We start from the raw sequence: 15,096 nt of genomic DNA on the forward strand, positions 1-15,096 counted from the left end.
CGTCATGCTGTACAGCCCTGATGTACATATCGAGGCATTGATTACGTTGTGGTGGTGGTGCCCACCTCTTGTGTGACGGCACTGGTATTGTATTGTTATTAGAATTTTCACGGTCATGAAAGTATTCTTTAAGGCGCATGTTACGTGCAAAGTTATCCAAATCATTTAAAAGCTGGAATTCACTAAATCCACCTAAGGCTAGGCAAAAAGCAAGACCTGTCGACAGTGCAGCTATTTGAGCACAAGAGAGAGTGATTGCCGACAGGTTTACGACATAATCGCTGGGCTCAGTGGGCATGACTGAGCTGTGTATATGACGCGCAATCTGACTGTAATATCACGCGGTTTTTTGATACTTTGATATTCATGCTTTCATTATTGCTTTATCATTATCTATCTCTGGTTCTTACATAGTTATGCAGTGCGCACGAAGAAGTGATTTCTGTTCTTTGGTGTTCTACATTGTTGTATATGTGTATATATTTATTTATGTTTTTGCATGATATCTAACTGTATCGTCATGAACACTGCACGCATTAAATTGTCTAATCACTGATCACGTCGCCGATCTTTATTATCCCATGTGTGTCGTATTTATAAGCAAGCGCGCTGACATGTACTTGTTACTTTGACAAAGGCTGGTCCACCAGCCGAAACATCAGTCAGAATATACCGTGCAAAACCAACGTGCGTCGTACTTTATTTTTCCTTGTATATATATATATATATATATATATATATATATATATATATATATATATATAAGGGAAAGAAGTGGTTTCCTAAGGGCTCGTTTTTCCGTGTTTTAACACAATAATATTGAGATATAACAGACAGTACTGTCAAGGAAAGTACAGGAGAAGTTATTAGAACCAATGGAATGTAAATAAGAAGAAAAAAAAGTGGATGAAAAAATAACCAGCCGTGTGGAGGAATCGAACCTACGACCTTCGAATAACGCGTTCGATGCTCTAACCATTGAGCTACCACAGCGGCCTTCCCTCCATCCACATTTTTGGGTTTATATGTGCATTTAGAAGTAGGAATGACAGTCAGCGCCATCAATAAGCCAAACGGCGATTGTGAAAACACTCTTATGCGCATATTTTGGCGTCACGTAGCACGTGAACTTATTATGAGCAGGCATCTGATTAATTGTCCCTCTTATAAAACCTAAACACACCAAGTCTGCCAGTACGAGACTCTCGTTCAATGAAATAAGGGAAAGAAGTGTATAGCTAGGGGCTCGTTTCTCTGTGTTTTAAGACAATAATAATGAGATATAACAGACAGTAATGCCAAGGAATGTACAGGGGAAGTTACTATAACCAATGGAATTTAAATAAGAAGAAAGAAAAGTGGATGAAAAAGTGACCAGCCGTGAGCAGGAATCGAACCTAATACCTTCGAATAACGCGTTCGATGCTCTAACTATTGAGCTACCACAGCGGCCTTCCCTCCATCCACATTTTTGGGTTTATATGTGCATTTAGAAGTAGGAGTGACAGTCAGCGCCATCAATAAGCCAAACGGCGAGTGTGAAAACACTCTTATGCGCATGTTTTGGCGTCACGTAGCACGTGAACTTATTATGAGCGGGCAGCTGATTAATTGTCCCTCTTATACAACCTAAACACACCAAGTCTGCCAGTACGAGACTCTCGTTCAATGAAATAAGGGAAAGAAGTGTATACCTAAGGGCTCGTTTCTCTGTGTTTTAACACAATAATATTGAGATATAACAGACAGTACTGCCAAGGAAAGTACAGGAGAAGTTATTAGAACCAATGGAATGTAAATAAGAAGAAAGAAAAGTGGATGAAAAAATAACCAGCCGTGAGCAGGAATCGAACCTACGACCTTCGAATAACGCGTTCGATGCTCTAACCATTGAGCCACCACAGCGGCCTTCCCTCCATCCACATTTTTGGGTTTAGATGTGCATTTAGAAGTAGGAGTGACAGTCAGCGCCATCAATAAGCCAAACGGCGATTGTGAAAACACTCTTATGCGCATGTTTTGGCGTCACGTAGCACGTGAACTTATTATGAGCGGGCAGCTGATTAATTGTCCCTCTTATACAACCTAAACACACCAAGTCTGCCAGTACGAGACTCTCGTTCAATGAAATAAGGGAAAGAAGTGTATACCTAAGGGCTCGTTTTTCCGTGTTTTGAAACAATATTAATGAGATCTAACAGACAGTAATGCCAAGGAATGTACAGGGGAAGTTATTAGAACCAATGAAATGTAAATAAGATGAAAGGAAGAATCGAGTCGGCGCATTCAGCCGCGGCGACGCATCTCCAGGAAACCTTTGTTCGTGTCGCATACATTTGCAACCCCAATTATTTACGACCAAAACGGTACGTAGTACTTTCAGCAAGTATAATTGTAACTGTTGCTTCATTGTGTTGCGTGAGCAGATGACACGCGGCATTAACTGAGTGCGTATAAACAAACAACGTCGTTTGTACCCCGCGTTTGCACGGCCGTTGTCAATCGCGGCTATCATTTTTCGCGCTTCTTTCTGGCAATACTTTTCCGCGCACCTATCTTCGCAGCGTAGTACTTTCGGCAAGTATGATATTTAACTGTTGCTTCATTGTGTTGCGTGAACAGATGACACGCGGCAATAAGTGAGTGCGTGTAAACAAACAACGTCGTTTGCACCTCGTGTTTGCAGGGCCGGTTTCATGCTTTGCTATCATTTTTCGCGCTTCTTTCTCGTGAGGCTTTTCCGCGCACCTATCAGCGAATTTCGCTAAGTAATAAGGAATGTTAGTTTACGGTTTCTCTCGTTTCTGTCTCGTGCAGCGGCCTACGCACACAAGTCTCCGTGGTTCATTCGGCTGTGATGACCCGCGTCAGGTGCGATGGCGTACTGTTGCGTGCCCGGTCGCAAGTCTTCAAGCAAAAAGAAGGAAGTAGGAATTTCATTCCACGAAATTCCAAGCGACGAGGAGTTGCGGCAAAAGTGGATAAAAGTCATTTCACGAGACAATTGGACGCCGACCACCACTTCCTGCTACTCAACCGTGTGCAGTCGTCATTTCGCTGCTTCTGATTTCGCTGCAAGGATGTAAAACACGAAGGCTTATGAAAGGTGTGGTGCCTAGCGTATTCGAAGAATATCCGCGCTATTTGCAGCCTTCGACAAAAGCCCCGAGAAGTGACGCGGCGATCAGAAAAAAAAAATTGTGATTGCTGCTTGTGAACAGTGTCAACGAGGGTACTAAAGCTCGTCAGACTGTGTGCGTGTGAGGAACGTTTCGATCAACGCCCTCTTGTTCGTTTCCGCAGGTTGCGAATGAATTAATACGCAATAAACAAGTTTCTCTACCGTTTCCTTGAAGGTATGGGGTTCTGTTCAATGTGCTATCTTGCGTACTTATTCTTTCTCTCTTGCATATGTTCTCTCCTAAATATTCAAGTGGCACACGGGAGTGGTATCACACTTTTGTTTTTTAAGCTTGCCGCGCTTACAAACGCGCAACGAAGGACCCACCCGTCAGTGCCGGCGGTAGCACCGGAGTCAGTGAACAGGCTCTGCCGGATGGATGGATGGATGGATATGGCTGTACCCTTTAGATCGGGCGGTGGCTAGCGCCACCAAGCGGTAATACTTAATGAACCCAAAACTATATTTATTTTTTTTCTTAAAAAGTTAATTTGAGGATTCGTACTTTGCAGTGAAGAGTTTAATTTTCACTCATGCCTTGACTTCAGCCACCAATCAGATAACCTCCTTCTAGTTAAGTCTACTTGCTTAAAGTCTATTTTGCCCTCCCTGTCCCTAAACCCCAGTGCTTTGAAAAACTCTGTGCCATCATCCTGAACTATAGGGTGAAGCCCTTTACAGAACATTATCAAGTGTTCGGCAGTTTCTTCTTCCTCTGCACACGCACTGCATACTGTGTCTACCCCTTCGTATTTGGCCCGATATGTCTTGGTTCGCAGTACTCCTGTTCTGGCCTCAAACAGTAGAGAACTACCCCGTGTATTATCATAGATCCTTTCCTTAGCAAGTTCCTGCTTAAACGTTCGATAGATCTCTAGTGCGGACTTCTTAATCATGCCCATTCTCCACATGTCAGTCTCCGTTTCCTTCACTTTCTTCTTAACCGATAGTTCTTTTTGCTTTGGCCACCTGCTTTTTTCTAAGTATTTACCAGTCAACTTCCTGGTTCGCATCCTCCATTTTGTATCAACATTCTTCATGTACAAGTAGCTGAAAGCCTTCCTAGCCCAACGCTCTTCCCCCATTTCTCTCAATCGCTTCTCAAATTTTATCTTGCTGCTAGCTTCCCTGCCCTCAAATGATGTCCATCCCATATCACCTTGTACTCCCTGATTTGGTGTATTCCCGTGAGCTCCTAAAGCAAGCCTACCAATACCACGTTGCTTAATTTCTAATCTTGCTTGAACTTCTGATCTCATGCACAAGACCGCATTGGCGAACGTCAGCCCAGGAACCATGACCCCTTTCCATATTCCTCTCACAACAACATACCTATTGTAATTCCACAGTGCCCTATTTTTCATGACTGCTGCATTCCTGTTACCTTTAGTCGTCACGTATATTTCGTGTTCCCTCAGATACTCGGTCCCATTGCTTATCCATACGCCCAGATATTTGTATTTATCTGTTATCTCTATCGTGACCTCCTGTATTCTAAGCTCACTACCTTCGTTGTCATCGAAAATCATGACTGCTGATTTTTCCTTACTGAATCTAAAATCTAACCTATCTCCCTCATTACCGCAGATGTCCATCAATCTCTGCAAATCTTCCTTGTTGTTGGCCATTAGCACTATATCATCTGCGTACATTAATGCTGGTAGTGCCTGATCAATAAGTTTTCCTTGTTTGACTAAAGAGAGGTTGAAGCCCTGTCCACTTCCCTCTAATTTTGCCTCTAATCCTTGTAGGTACATCATAAATAATAAGGGTGACAGGGGGCACCCCTGCCTAAGCCCCCGTTTTACCTCTGCAGGCTTGGATACCTGTTTTTCCCACTTTATAACTACCTTGTTACCTTTATAGATACCCTTTAAAAGATTAGTGACTACATGTTCCACGCCTAGTGTGTCCAGTATTCCCCACAATTCCTCTTGAACCACGCTATCGTACGCTCCCTTGATATCCAAAAATGCTAGCCACAGGGGCCTGTGTTCCTTTTCTGCTATTTCGATGCACTGCGTCAGTGAGAACTGATTGTCTTCTAACCTCCTGTGTTTCCGAAACCCATTCTGCAGTTCCCCCAGCACCCCCTCATCCTCTATCCACGCTTGCAGTCTTTCCTTTATAATCTGCATCGCCAGCCTGTAGACCACTGATGTCACTGTTATAGGACGGTAGTTGTTTATGTCAGCTTTGTCCCTCTTTCCTTCATAGATCATGCTCATCCTGCTAAGTTTCCATCCATCGGGAACTTCACCATTGATTATTATTGTGCTCACTGCCTCTCTCAAAGCCTGCTTAGACTTCGGACCTAATGTCTTTATCAGCCTAATTGGAATGCCATCTGGGCCTGTTGATGTACTACTAGGAACCCTTTTCTCAGCCCTTTCCCACTCTTGTTGTGAAAATGGAGCCATTGCACCACTTGATTTGTCCTTGTCTATTGTGGTGCATAAAGTACTTCTTTGTTGAAATTTTTCTGTCACATTTGTTCTTATATATTCAATAGCTTCGTCCCCTTCTAGCCTAGCACCTTGGGCTGTAGTTACAAATCTCTGCTCTAGGCTCGTCTCATTTCTTAGGGAGTTAAGACGGTTCCAAAATTTCGCAGCTGCCTTTCTATCTTTTTTATGTACTTCTGCCAGCCACTGAGCTCCCTTCCTTCTAATCTTTTCATTGATCAGAAGGGATGCATCCCTTCTACAGCTTAGAAAGGTTGCCCATTTTCTTTCAACATCATCTGTCGGTTCACCCCACTGCTTAGCATGTCTGTGTTCCCTAGAGGCTTCCTGACGTTTTGCTATGGCTCTCTTAACTTCCTCATCCCACCAACTTTTGGGTTGTGGCCGGTTCAGGGAAGGCAGCGCCACCTGGTGGTGATTGCGGGAACTCAGCCTGACGGTCGGCTCCCTTTGATCCCGGCGGCAAAGCGCAGGCACAGAAAATAAAGGAGGCTATGCCTCAGCGCAAACTGGCACTCCTCAAAAGGGTAGAAAGAATAAAGACGCCAACCGATGGTCTCACCATAGCCTAGGCCAAGAGCTCATAAGTGATGGTCGGTCATGAAAAGAGGGAGCTTCCGGGACGCGCGACTCCGTACCTCAGCCTGCCATCATTTACACTGAAGGGCCCTATAAGCACTCATGACGTCACTGGTATAGCGCGTCAGTGGCATTATCTCAGTATATATATATATATATATATAGTTTATAATTAGCAAGCAAATAACCCATTTTTATTGTGCACTTTCAAAGAGACTAATGAAATAGATGGCGTGCTTAGTACACAAGCGCCGCCTGCAGCCAGCCCCAGCATAAAGGGCGAAGATTATGCCAGGCCCTTGTTGAATCAGTCCTCATCAGATTCAGATTGGCTTATAATACACTTATTTCGAGTGTCTGAGGAGAAGCAGGATTGAAGGAGGAAGGTAGGACAGGAACGTTAGCCACTTCTCAGACCGGCTGGCTACCCTGTGTTGGTGGTAAGGGGACAAAAGATGGAAGAAGAGAGACGTTGAACGAGATGAAAAAAGAAGGACAACAGACTAGCCACGACGCTGCTTACAGTCTGTCTCTAAGACCACTTGCCCGCAAGAAGCGCAACAATGCTCTCAATGGCTTGCACGCCGAAAATGGTCTCGATCAGTGTCCTAATACCCTTTCTTCCGACAATTGGCAATTGTCCAGTCTACCTAAAAGTTTCCACAGTCATATAATCTACAGTACTCCCCCTCCACACGCTTTATTCTTCATCGTGTGCATGTTTTTATGTCCACTTTTCCTTCCATCTTCATGTCTGACCAACATTTGTGCAAGGTAGCATGGTTGGTGTTGTAATACTGGTCAACGTCCCCTCTTTCTTTCCCTATATATCTCTCTACGTTGAAGAGTGGCTGTTCTCGTGTGCACGTGCGATGGGAACCTACCAACGTCACACGGTTTATGTTTCTGGCGGGGAGAACCTGTCTTCAGAATCGGAAATCTTACCTAAATAGCTCGTATGTAATCAAGGCTCAGTTCACAGAACTATTCTTCCACAGCGGTTTACCCAAACGCCACACAGAACGACTCTTTGTCAATGAGTGCAACATACAGCGAAGACTTGTCCCATCACTCGGGCATTTCTTCACTTGGGCACCCGTTTTAATCACTCTCAAGAGATGAGAAAGTCGTGCTAATTCTTAAGTGGTATTGAAGTGAGGCATTTCATATGTTGTATGGAAAGAGGAACTCTGATATTATTAGAATACATAATTTAACTCGCGGGTAATGAAGCCAAGACAGTCATGGGGCACACTTGTAGTCTGTAACTGTTGTCTAGTGACACGCAGGTCGCGGGATCAAGTCACGGCCGTGGCGGTCACCTTTTCGGTGGAGGCGAAAATGCCTGAGGGCCATGTGCTTAAATTTAGGTACATGCTAGAGAACCCCAGGTGTACAAAATTTCTGGAGCCCTCTACTACGACATCTCTCGTAATCAGATGGTATTTTTGGGATGTGAAACCCCAACAATATTTATTATTACTATTTAAAAATTCTGATATGAATAGAAAAAAATCAAAACGCTGTGAGGAGGAGAGAGAGAGACATAAATAGAGAGGAAAGGCAGGGAGGTTAACCAAGCTTGGCTCGGTGTGCTATCCTACACTTGGGGTGGGGAAAAAGAAGAATAATAGAAACGAAAGGGATAGAAAAGAAGAGAAGTAAGGAAAAGAAGCATGAATAGTCAGCTAGAGACTACACACCACGGTCGGAGAATTTCCCGCCAGGTCAGAGACCAAATTTATAACACTCGAATACCACCTTCTTTGATCTACCAATAGAGCTACAGTGGCGGCGACTTTCGCATCTACTTTACTGGCTATTACTGTTTGAGCAACTGTGGCGGGGTTACTCAGCGCCACTTGTCGGCTTGAGTGTGACTGTTGAGCGCTCTTTTTTTCCCGCAGGCGTACCGAATCATTTGACGCTGGCTGGCCTGCCCGCAAGATTCTGAGACTACCTAAGAAAAGGTACGTGAAGTATCTTCTATACATTCCACGTATTATTTTCTGTCAAGGCAAATGCTTTCCTCTGCCGATATATCATGTACTGACAACTCTGCCATTCAATTACACTCGAGCAATCACACGACCACGTCTGCCATGGCGTGGGGCATATAGAGGGGAGTAGAAGGTGGATGGCTTTTTGCTTTTAGGAAGATTGACAGTTTCGTGTAACACGAAACTGTCTATTCAAATGACGGAAGAGCGATCGTTTTTTGTGGGGGAGAAATAGGCTGTGCATGATGCAGCATAATGAATTGCCGCGTGATGTACGCCTCGCGTTAGCTTAGCTTCAGACTAACTGATCGTAACTCCACCGTGAATACAGAAGTTATGGTGACGTGTAAATATGCTGAGATAAGAAGCAATATTGCAGGTGAAAGTAAAAAACCTTTCGATTGGTGATAGCAGACTAAATATTTCAACAGATGAGATGTTCAAGACAGGCGTAATGCGTGTCTTGAATTCAAAAAGTATATATATATATATATATATATATATATATATATATATATATATATATATATATATATATATATATATATATATATATATATATATATATATATATATATATATATATGTATATATATATATATATATATATATATATATGCAGGTTCAGTTCCTGCCCACAACAAGATATGTTTTCACCCACTTTTCTTTCTTAACATTTACATCACAATTCGGTCTAATAGCTTACCCAGTACTTTCCCTGGCATTATTGACTGTTAGATCTTATTCTTAGTGTGTCAAGACACGGAGAAAACGAGCCTTTAAGTACACACCTTTTCCCTTATTCATTACGAGGGTTTCGTACTGGCAGACTTGGCGCTTAGGTTGTATACAAGGGACTATTAGTCAGCTGCCAGTTAGTAATAAGTTCAAGTGCTACGTGACGCTTTATTCAATATGAAGTTTTCCTGCGGTAGCATGGCGTCTCATTGAATGGAAGATGGTGCATTTTCTAAGTGAACTTAGATTTAACGGCACGTTTATTGATTCTAAGTGAGTAACGTGATTGCTGGATTGCTGAGCACTTCCGATATAGAATCAGTAGAATAGCCTGTACACCTTTTTTAAGTGATCGGTGCCCTTGCTGAGTTGGCCCGTTGTCCATACTGACAATTCATAAAATTCACATTTCTCTACTTAGTGAAGAGTCAATGAGTCTTCTGACAGTTCTGTGTGCTAAAAACTAAAACAGCGACCCCATGTCGTTCTGGCTCTGTGCATTACATCCCAGAGCAAGCTTTTCCGGCTATTTCCAGTTGGAATTGTTTATTATAGTTTGTAAACGTCATACTTTCTCTTTCTAAATGGTAATATAACAAATAAACGTCTATACCATGGTGGCATTGTTAGGCGCAAGGTATTTACAAGGTGAGAATCACTACTAATGTAGGCCTAATGGGCTTTTTTTTAAGTGCATCGTACTTTAGAACTAGACCAGTATCACAACTAACGGCCTAGCAGTGTGCACCCACCATAAGCGATAATTCAATCGACAGCCTGCTTGACAGAGCTATTACCTGACGAGTCAGCAGCAGCAGTTAATGCTTTTGTTTGACATAAGCCGTTTCACCCGAGCTCGTCAAAAATCGTGAGGCCTGTGTAATTTCTGCATACAGGTGCCTTGAATCGTTTCTTTCCTCTCGGTTACTGCTCCAGCGCTGTCAACACTGATATAGTTGATTAGTTCGAACAGTGCACAAATTAGTTGCTAAGCGTCAGAAAGGTACTGAAATTCAACCACTCGACTACCGAAGCACGTACGGCAGTCCTCAATACCATGAGGTATCATCTCTCAGCATAAAAATAATTGAACTGCGCGAAATCAAGCAGGTGGTTTATAGATAGCACTCAAGATCGAATACTCCGAATTGCAAAAGTAAACTTCATTTTTTCTCACACAAAAAATGGAGTAACATGTAAAAAAAGGACACCTGTCTTATAGTTTCTGTATCCCTTACTTGTGATTATGAGATGTCATTCTATCTAGGTGGCCACACACTTTTGCATTTTTGTCCTAGCTGATGCTCTCGCGAATCAGTCTATGTGTACGATGCCATGAATATGCACATTGTGCACTTCCCCAATATCGGGATAACAGTTCATAATTATTAGTGTTTTACGACCCGAAACCACAATATATGATTATAAGAGATGCTGCAGTGGAGGGCATGGAAATTAGGCAAACGGAAGCTCTTCTACGAGCACCTTAATTGAGCAACATCGGCTTCCTGAATTATCCGACCACCCAAAGTGCGTTCGAGGTGGCCGGAATTCAATCTTACAAACTTCGGATCAGCAATCAAGCACCAAAACCACAGGCTACTATGGGCAAGTTCTGAACTTTGGAAGGTAATAGCATCAAGCAGATGCTGCTTGGTCACCGCCTGTTTTCACTTGCGCACCTGTAGAGTCCGCACATGTGTTTCGAGATTCCAGAGGCGGCTATGATCTTGAGAAGGGCGGCGACTTTTCCAGATGAAAGCGACTTCGTCAGTGCAGAAGCAAGTTGACTTCGATTGAATCACAGCTATGAAATCCGATCACAGCGCAATGATCGAATGCTTCTTCCGTTACGTTCGGCACTCTGAGGCGTGTACTATGGTGACTTCACTGCTTGAGCGCTCTTTGCACACTGGAAACATTTCCGTGCCCAGCTTCATCCGCTCGTCTTCGTCAGACTTGTTGCCCGAGCTGACCACGCCGTTCAGTGTCATTGGGGCATTCACCTGCGAAAGCACCAAATAATAAGGCCAGCGTCGTACTGTTACTTTGTCGCCGGCTGACATCAAATAAGTGCTACAAACCTATAACTCTTCGTTTATCATTTCCACGTGGTTTTTTCACGTCAATTATGGCAAAACGAAAATTAGAAGTGCTACGATTTTTTATGAATTTGCCGGAGATGATCCGAAACTGAACAGCACCCTGTTTTCTTCAAAGTTGATTTACTGATGGTCTCTTTCCTTTCCCCTCCTCCGCCCCAAGGCTAATTCACCTCTATTTCAGTTTATTAGTTGCATAAGCATATATTACAAAACACTTCTACACCAATGAGGGTCTCAGAGTATAAACACTGAAAATGGGACCCTCAGTTAAAAACTATAACAAAAATGAATTGAATATACTTGGCGGAAGAATAGGAGGCGGTAATAATATGCTTATACAAGTGCAAAACAAGCAGCAACTTGTTAGAACAGTCATTTAACGTCGCTCTGCGCTGCCTTTAATGATGGGAGGCATGATAAGGTTTCCACGCCTCATAGAGTTGTTCACTACCTCCAGCACCGCCCACCGTTGACAACGCGACAAATTTGTTTCATGATGTCGTCATTTGACATCATTCTAGGGGACGCCATGCTGACACCACGTGTTGACATCATCCGAGGATGATGAACTTCTGCATCGTGACCTCGTGTTCATGCCCAAATCTTTGACTCATTGTTCACGTATCATTAGGCATATGAGGTCATAGCATAGAAGAAATGGCAGTACTATCACACATTTTCTTGAGAAACATTCATCATGAGTGCACAGCTATGAGTTACATTTGGAGGCTGGCGGCGACGTAACATTTTAGTTTTGTTGTTCTCTGAAAGTTTGAGATATCTATACGCCTGTGAGAAACATGCAAGACCGCATTACTTTATTGTGACATGCAGCGGAATGTACATGGTATTCGAAAAATTCTAGTTCCCACAGCGATAGGAACATACGGCGCAGAATGGCTTGAAATATTTGTACGTCCCTGTACATATAAGTAAAATCATGGTGAGATTGGCCTTCAAGTTTTGAAGTAACGGCAGCGTATAAAAGGCGTATAAAAAGTTGTCTTATCAAATTAATTATGCCCTACAAGCGAGGCTGAAGATAGGTAGGACCAGTTTAGATAATCAATTTCACGTCTTGACATTCCTAAAATACGTGCACCTTGAGTAGCTCAGAAGGGTACTGAAATATTGTGCTCTGTAGTAATCTGCTTATACCCTTTCCCCACCGTGAGCTTAGCGAGGAAGTAGCTTGTGTTTGTGTGGAGGAGGGGAGGGTTAACTGACACCAGACAACATAATATTTACATTTCGCATAGATATAGTATATAGAAATAAACAAGCACACGCATGACCATACTCAAAGGGGAGTCGAACCCCGTCACCATTTCCTCCACCTCGCAAATAAATTTCTGGCTAGAGCCATCACATCATTGCGGCAAGGTCAGTACAGATCTTTGAAAAAAGAATACATTTGTGAACACACGGCCATCACCATCAAAAGGTTCATCGTAGTGGCTCAGCTCGAGTAGCAAACACAAATCTGTTCATAACGTCAAAACAGCAAGTGGTAAAATTATCGTCCACAAATTGCTTTGCCACATTTATATCCGTTCATCGGGAGTCGTAGCTGACACATCAAGTAAGAGTACCCATTGGTATTGTGAATAAATGTGCGAGGCGTTACTAGTCGGTCGCGTTACTGATTACCATAATAAAGAGGCTCCTATCAGGTGCGGCAAGATGCAGCCTGAAGAAGCATATCTATGCAGCGAACAAGAACAAGTTATTTCTATTATTCATAAATACCAGTTTGAAATGAATATCAGATGTTCATGGACGAAATAGGGCTCAAAATCAAGTGGCTGTTGGCATAAATTTAATTCACAAAAAAAACTGAACGGTCATAAGGTATGCACTCACCTCATATTCTTCACCGACGAGTTTAAGTTTTTTCCAGAATTCCGTAAATAAGGGGCTGACGAAGCGTACCTTCTTTTGAGACTTTTGTATACCACCTTGAAAATTATAAAAATAACCGAGTTACTGTTCAACTAAAGTATTTACCAGTTTTAACTATAGCAACTATTTCACTGGAGGAAATCTAGGTCAATCAGTGCAGGAAACTTCAGTGGGGGAGTAGGCGCACAGCACAGGTCACTGTTTACCATCAATCAAATATTACAAATAGATTAGCAGAGAAAAATGATTGCATAAATTCATTACAAGTGATTTCAAGGCGATTGCGTAAATTATGTTGGGCGATGCACAACGCCGTTAATAAAATTGAATCATTCATAACACATAACGAGAATAAACGACCCAAGACGCCAAACGATTGGGTGAGTTTATTGAGCAGGATAAGAAGAGGCGTTAACAGTAAATTTAGGATGAACCGATAACGTGTTACTTCATGCTGACGACTTAAAACTCGCAATGACTAGACATTCTGTGCATGTCATGGTTTTGCCTGAATGGTTGTATCAACAAAGCGGCATATTCAAAACGCCCCGCTATCGGTCGAAATATAACGCGTCTAAAAGTGTTGTTTTGCAAAAGCCGAAAATTCTTTTCTACGGAACAGTAACGCGTTGTAAGCGCTCGTAACATGCCTTCGAGACTGACGAAAGCCAACTTTTTAAGTATTCTTTCGACTTTCTTTCCCTCGCTGAAGTAAATCCACTAATTGGTACACTCCATGCCACCGACTCCTACCTAATCATCTTCAGCATCACTCTCAGCCTTACCTGAATTCATGTATATGCTCACTACTGCTGAAAGCTATTCCAAAGCGGTGCCATTATAACACCATTTTAATATCTATTAACTAGAGGAGTGAAATACGTGAGGGGAGGCCCTGACCTCTCCTTCACCAACTCTTTCGAAAAGTTATCGATAAATCAATGTTGCCCTCTCATCTCGCCCAAGAAAAATTACCTTACTGTTTTACAAGCACTCGGAACTCTTTTTCGAAGATATTGTTACGGGAAAGATTTATTCACCGAGAGCTGGTCTTGCTAACGGCTTAGAGAGCGCACAGTCAAGCAGGCCAACGGGAGAAGCTTCAGAGTCCAACCCACTACAACCTCGTTGTCGTCTTCGTCATTTGGGTGCCAATTCAGCTGTGTCGGTGCGACAGTTCCATACACGTATCATCACCCCGGCCCGTAAGGCACCGTCTCGGTGCATGTTAAATGAACGAGTCGGCGTTGTAGGGCTTGAGACGAGAAACGTGGACCACTTCCGTTCTGAGAGCAGCAGCTGATGAGTTTGTGGTAGCGACAATCTCGTAGGTCACAGGTGTGACCTGACGAATGACTCGGTAGGGCCCAGCGTATCGCGATAGGAGTTTCTCGCAGAGGCCAACACGTCGAGATGGGAGCCACAGGAGAACAAGAGATCCCGAAGAAAAAACGGCATCTCTATGTCGACGGTCATAAAGAGACTTCTGTGCTGTCTGCGACGACGATAACCGAGCACGCGCTACCGCACGTGCCGTGAGGGCACGGGTGATTGCATCCTGAGCGTACGAGGTGGAGGATGGGTGGTCTGATGAAAGCAGTGTGTCGAAGGGCAGTAAGGGATGACGTCCGTAGAGTAGATAAAAAGGGGAGTAGCCCGCTGTTTCATGACGCGACGAGTTATAGGCGAAGGTTACGAACGGAAGAGCTATGTCCCAATCAGTGTGGTCGGTAGATACGTACATGGAAAGCATGTCCGTCAATGTGCGGTTTAGTCGCTCCGTAAGGCCGTTAGTCTGAGGGTGGTAAGATGTGGTGAAGTTGTGACGGGTAGCACAAGATCGGAGTAGATCATCAACCACACGAGATAGAAAGTAGCGACCACGGTCTGTGAGCAGGTGAGTCGGAGCGCCGTGCTGGAGAATAATGTCGTACAGCAGGAAGTCGGCAACGTCGGTTGCGCAGCTGGTTGGTAGCGCTCGAGTGATTGCATACCGAGTGGCATAGTCTGTGGCCACTGCAATCCATTTATTTCCAGTTGTAGAAGTAGGAAAAGGGCCTAGCAAGTCCAACCCCACTCGATAAAATGGCTCGGCTGGAAAGTAGACCGGCAGGGGGAGTCGTAGG

At 43.5% G+C, this 15,096-nt stretch overlaps 1 protein-coding gene across 3 annotated transcripts in view; it reads right to left on the minus strand.

The window, feature by feature from the left end:
• Nucleotides 1–9,104: 9,104 nt before the first annotated feature.
• Nucleotides 9,105–15,096, minus strand: part of LOC119179230 (putative sodium-dependent multivitamin transporter) — a 103,350-nt gene continuing 97,358 nt past the window's right edge. For all 3 annotated transcript variants that reach the window (XM_075869097.1, XM_075869098.1, XM_075869096.1), the window contains exons 16-17: nucleotides 12,932–13,026; nucleotides 9,105–10,969 (exon numbers count right to left, since the gene is read on the minus strand). In XM_075869097.1, coding sequence (XP_075725212.1) covers nucleotides 10,814–10,969; nucleotides 12,932–13,026 — 251 coding nt within the window. In that variant the 3' untranslated portion in view covers nucleotides 9,105–10,813. The remainder of the gene's footprint in view (nucleotides 10,970–12,931; nucleotides 13,027–15,096) is intronic.

The sequence above is a fragment of the Rhipicephalus microplus genome, chromosome 7, assembly GCF_043290135.1.
Source record: "Rhipicephalus microplus isolate Deutch F79 chromosome 7, USDA_Rmic, whole genome shotgun sequence".
Taxonomy (NCBI): Eukaryota; Metazoa; Arthropoda; class Arachnida; order Ixodida; family Ixodidae; genus Rhipicephalus; species Rhipicephalus microplus.